We start from the raw sequence: 5,709 nt of genomic DNA, 5'->3' as shown, positions 1-5,709 counted from the left end.
TCAATTAAAAAAAAAAAAAAAAAAAAAAATGAGCTCAGGGAAACGGAAGGGGCAAAACCAAACTTCTGGACCGTGCATTTTTAGAGCTTGCTTCTCCTTTGCCTAAAAACACACACAAAAAGTTTTAAAACATGGGGCATTTATGATGTTCCAGGCACTATCCTAACATTTTGCACACATCATAAAATGTAATCCTCACCCCAGGCCATGAGGTGCTGTTTTCAGCTCCAGTTTACAACCAGGGGACCGAGGAGCAGGGAGATGTTGTGACTGATGTGCTCCTGGCTCCCTGGGAGGAGATATGATTCCAGAGCCTGTGTCATGGGACTTCACAAAGCTCATCCACTCACATCCCTAACTTGGGAATAACCTTTCCAAATTTGCTTCCAGCTGCTGTCACGTTTGCCTGGTACACACAGTCCCTAAATTCCACTCACCCTTCCTCCCTGCAGACCCGATGAAAAGCAGAGGTCCCACAACCACAGGCCTAAAGCTTCCATCAGAATTTTCTTTAAGTAGCTGGTTGGAGTCCTCTGCCCTCTCTCCTACCCTCTCTCCCTCCCACTCATGCCTCTCCATTGACTCTCTCTTGCGTGTCTCAATTTCTGCTGTCTCTTTCTTTGTCTCTGCTTTTGTTTCCTCTTTGGTCTCCATGCCTTTATTTCTCACTGCGAAGCTCTCTCTTTAGGACTGTCTTCTTCCCTTTCCACCTTAAAGGCCTAGAGGGAGAAAGTAGGAGTGTGTGTGTGTATGTGTGTGACAGAGAGAGAGGGAGAGGACAAATAGAGGTGATATACCTTCTGACACCACCCCACCCCCAGTATTCGCCTAGCCAGTCATTTGCTGCCAGCATCAGCAAACAGCACTAAAAAAAGAATAAGGTCACCTTTGAAAGACCCTGGGAGAATGTGAGCACAGTCAAACTGGGAAGGCACTTAACTATTCTGGGCTATCAGGACACACTGCTTACCCAGCTCCCACCCAAGCTGCTGTCAGCTGCCCCATTGCTGATATCTCTGTCATACAATTCCCCAGATGGATCCCTGCAGAGACCCGTCCAGTCAGGGGTCCCCACCCTCGTGGTGGGCTCCCTCAGACGCAGCCCCACCATGGTCGTCCGGCCTCAGCAGTTCCAATTCTACCAGCCACAGGGGGCCCCCTCCTCAGCCTCGGCGGTGGTGGCGGAGATGGGACCCAAGCCCACTGCCACTGGGGAGCCTGCCCTCACATGCGTCAGCAGGGGCAGCGACACCAGGATCCACTCGGCGGCCAGTTCCCTCATCATGGAAGGCAAAGAAATCCCCGTCAGGAGTGAGCCTCTACCAAAACTGCCTGCATCTGCCCCGCCATCCATCCTGGTGAAACCAGAGAACTCAAGAAATGGCAGCGAAAAGGTAGGAGTAGGTGACATTGGGGGGGGCTGATTCTTTAGACCCCTAACTTTGCACAGTGTCCCAGCTCCTGAGATTTCACCATAAATGGACAAGGAATCAAAACTGCAGCCTCCAGGGGCTTCCCTGGTGGTGCAGTGGTTGAGAGTCCGCCTGCCGATGCAGGGGACACGGGTTCATGCCCCGGTCCAGGAGGATCCCACATGCTGCGGAGCGGCTGGGCCCATGAGCCATGGCTGCTGAGCCTGCGCGTCCGGAGCCTATGCTCCGCAACGGGAGAGGCCACAACAGTGAGAGGCCCGCGTACCGCAAAAAAAAACAAAAACAAACAAACAAAAAAACTGCAGCCTCCAAAGAATCCTCACACACAACCCCCCTTCCATATCCTCACATCACCCGCACCCTCCCCAGACATGTTACTGAATCTCCTTTATGCTTCCAGAAGATTTTATACATCTTTCTTTCGAGGCCCAGAGGCAACTTGGAAAAAACACGGCTTTGGCATCAGACACAATCTTGATTTGAATTCCAGCTGTGCTGCTTGCTAGCTGGTGACTCTGGTTAAAACACTTCACCTTTCTGAGTCTCTTTTGCCTAATCTGTAAAATGGCGGTAAGAAGAGTAATAGCCTCATAGGATTGGAGTTAAATGAGTAAAGTACTTACATAGGGCTTGATACGTACTCGTTCACAGTATACAAGAGGCAACTGAGGCACAGGAGAAGGTAAGTGACTTAGTAAGGTCACACTGAGTTATAACTACTCCAACAACTGTTATCGGGACCTTTGCGGTTATCGGTTATCGGTTCTAGGGCTTTTCCCACTAGAAGTCGTAAGAGCTTTTGTAAAAAGTGTTATGTTCTCAACAATATCCTTGAGGCAGGGATGGAGGAGGTGACGTGAAGAAAATTAGGTGACTGTTATCTTTTAGTGTATTGAACATCACACCACCACCCTTACTATCACTATCACCACCACCATCACCACCAACATCACCATCACTACCATCACCCATTTCCCTCCAAATGGAAAGATGGTGTGGTTTCCTCCTCTCTGTTAAGCATTTACTGAATGCTAACGACCTAGCAGGCACTGTGCTGAGTACTTCACATGTCCTATCTCATTTAATTCTGACAACAACCTTCTGATGTAGCTATAATTATTATTGTCATCCTCATTTAAAAATGAGGACATGAGGCTTATGGAGTTAAAGTACATTACCCAAAAGCACACAGCTGACACACATGAGTGTCTGGAGTAGAATCGAGATCTGACACAAAAGCTCATGCTCTTAATGTTAAGCTGTAAGCTTGCAGGGAAAGGCATTTGGAAAAAGTTAGTGTTAACTGATTTAAATGTTGAGAGTTCTTATTCTGAATTACGGTATTCAAATAATTCAAAGTTTTCCAGACCCCACTTGTCAGTTACCCCCAAGCCATTAGATGCAGCCCTCAAACTGTGTTTAGTAAGTGCCCAGACCTCTGCTGGACATGGTAAGGGTCAAAAGTATGAAGACATTTGGTCTCCCACTCACCTTTCAATCCCAAGACATTGGGATTGAATTTCATAGGGAAAAAAAAAAAAAAAAAGATTTCTGAGCAGTAGCACAGAACACTTTATTAAGCTGTAAGATGGGGAATGGCCAAAGTAAAACCTAATATATAAGATCTATAACAGGCTAGGAAAGAAGGGAGAGAGAAAGGGCTTATGCAAACATCAGATCATTGACTCCCACATAAAGCAGGGCCTGCTAATCAGCTCCAGCCAATTGCTGCCAGAATGGGGCACAGGCCCCAGTGTGCCTGCACTTTGATTATCTTAAGGGACATATAAAATGCTGACTTTTATATGCATCTCCCAATTTTTATGTGTTAGCAACTAAATCAAACTCCCAGACTTTCTGCAGACTATATTCAGTCAGCAGTGTCCAGTTGGCTTACTCTGCTCTGAGGGTTTATGAAGGAGTTGTCTGGATGGAGTCAGCAGGGAGGCCTTACTGGCAGGTGGAAAGGAGAGAGGGGAGGTAAAGGACCCTATTCTCAGGTAGGTGGTTGTCCCCCCTATTTCTCGTAGCTAATTCCCAGTCGTTCTTCAGTTCTCGACTGAAATAACTCTGCCTCTAAGAGGCCTTCTCGGACAAGGCCCATTCCAGCTTCAGTTGGATACTCCTCTGCATTCCTCAGCATCTTCTGCTTCCCCCGCGGTGGCACTGGTTATCATTGTCATTTGTCAGGGCGGTTTTGTTCATTCTTGGCTTCACAGCACCTGACAGAGTGGTGATGCATGGTCAACACTCATGACAGACACAAGTATTTGCTGGATGAACACGTGAATGAGGCATTCCAGGAAGGGACAAGTGTAGAGAAACAGCATGAACCAAGTCCCAGGGGGAAATAGCACAGGTCTCCCACTCACCTGTGTCCCTTTGCTCTCCTCTGTCTTACAGCAAGTCAAAACCGTGAGATTTCAGAATTACAGCCCTCCTCCTGCCAAACATCACACCTCTGGGAAGCCTGAACAACCAGGCACCCCGAAGGGGTCCCAGCCTGAAGCAGCCCCCTTGGGCCCAGAGATGACCGTCCTATTCGCCCACCGAAGCGGCTGCCATTCTGGACAGCAGACAGACCTCCGGAGGAAGTCAACCTTTAGCAAAATCATGACCCCAGCGCCCACTGCCTCGACCACGCAGACCATGTTTCCCAGCAAATGAATCTACAGGTGGCTTTTCCTAGACCCCAAAGAGGTGAATTGCATTTAAATACAGTATGCCTCCACTGAGGGCGTCCTGCCATTCTTTGGGGACTCGAGCATGGGTCCTTGTTCTGCCCATTTTACCTCCAGGAAAGGACAGGTGGGAGTGGGGATTCCTGCCCTGGCTAGGAAAATAGACCAGGTGACCTTCCAAACATAATGATTCAATGTAGCAAGGCCACTACCCAGACCAAGGAATGGGAGCTCATCCTGCCCACTCTGTTCCCCAGCGTGGAGTGTGCAGCCTCTCATCCTCTGGGTTCTGTGTAGAATTTCTATGATGTTATAAAAGGGGCTTCAGCCACGGGGGTCACCATGGTGGAATGCTGGCATTAGTTCTTTGACCTCAACATCTTAGAACAGCTTCTGCCATCTTCTGGGACCTAGACACCAGCCACTAGTAGCCACCATATCTTTGTCCCTCCATCAAGTCATAATCCTGGCTGCCAAGGGAGAATTTCTGGGAAGGGTGTGAGACGGATACTTTGAACATTCCCGAACCCTTTAAACCAAAGAGAGTCAGCTTCCTGGCTTTGCTCCAAACAAGGTCGGAGAGAAAGCTGACTACTGTCATGCTTTAAGCTTCTCAATCTGTTTGCCCACATATGATCCTACACGATAGATAAGCAGGAATCACGTACTTGTGGAGAGGGTCTTGTATGGTGTTACGGACAATTCATCCATCCTGGCTCTAGTCTGACTTCCCCAAGAAAACAAAGCATGCTTAGAAACAGCTTGGTAAGGGGTTTGAGTCTAGTTATACATTCTGTTTGCATTGCAACAGCCTTTACTTTCACTGATTTCTTCTATTTGGGGCAGACTAGCTGTTTCACCAGGGTGCAGAATAAGGCAACAATGTCATTGAGAAGATGCCAATCCACGGCTGGGTTGGGGGTGCCTTCTAGAGGAAAGTTTCTATAAAAAGGGACTGGACAAATCAGGTTGGAGAGGAAAAGTGGGTAAGAAGGAGGAGAAAGGGAGAGTGAAGAAAATACGGAGGAGAGAGTGGGGAGGTGATGAGAGTGAGAAAAAGAGGATTAGGGGAAGTGTCAGGGAAGAAGATAAAAAGGTAGGAGAGCAGCCTTGACATTCTTGACAGGTGGGGAAAGAAGGATGGAGTCTGCAAAAGTAGGTGACCCCACTAAGATGGGGCTGAAGTGAGTGGGACCAGCCAGGCAAAGCCTTGTAAACGGGGGTAAAAGAACACCCCAGGGAGTGGAGGCAATGCTGTAAGACAAATCATTAATTCTCATTTAACTTAATTGTTGTGATTTAACATGTATTGCATGCCCATCAATGTGGGCACTTTAGTGCATAAATGCCATTTGCTACTAAGCCTGGATGCCATTTAAAAAAAAAAAGGCTGGGCTTCCCTGGTGGCGCAGTGGTTGAGAGTCCGCCTGCCGATGCGGGGGACACGGGTTCATCATGCCCCAGTCCGGGAGGATCCCACATGCCACGGAGCGGCTGGGCCCGCGAGCCATGGCCGCTGAGCCTGCGCGTCCGGAGCCTGTGCTCCGCAGCGGGAGAGGCCACAACAGTGAGAGGCCCGCGTACCGCAAAAAAAA

The 5,709-nt window shown here is 48.6% G+C and overlaps 1 protein-coding gene across 1 annotated transcript in view; it reads left to right on the top strand.

The window, feature by feature from the left end:
• SH3RF2 (SH3 domain containing ring finger 2) overlaps positions 1-4,168 on the top strand; it is a 125,213-nt gene extending 121,045 nt beyond the window's left edge. The window contains exons 8-9 of the mRNA XM_007462397.1: positions 1,036-1,394; positions 3,837-4,168. Of these exons, the coding sequence (XP_007462459.1) occupies positions 1,036-1,394; positions 3,837-4,100 (623 nt within the window). The 3' untranslated portion in view covers positions 4,101-4,168. The remainder of the gene's footprint in view (positions 1-1,035; positions 1,395-3,836) is intronic.
• The last annotated feature ends 1,541 nt before the right edge of the window (positions 4,169-5,709 follow it).

This window comes from Lipotes vexillifer, unplaced genomic scaffold (genome assembly GCF_000442215.2).
Source record: "Lipotes vexillifer unplaced genomic scaffold, Lipotes_vexillifer_v1.1 scaffold1068, whole genome shotgun sequence".
NCBI lineage: Eukaryota > Metazoa > Chordata > Mammalia > Artiodactyla > Lipotidae > Lipotes > Lipotes vexillifer.
The sequence above is the reverse complement of the archived record's forward strand: the minus strand, read 5'-3'. Positions and strand labels throughout refer to the sequence as shown.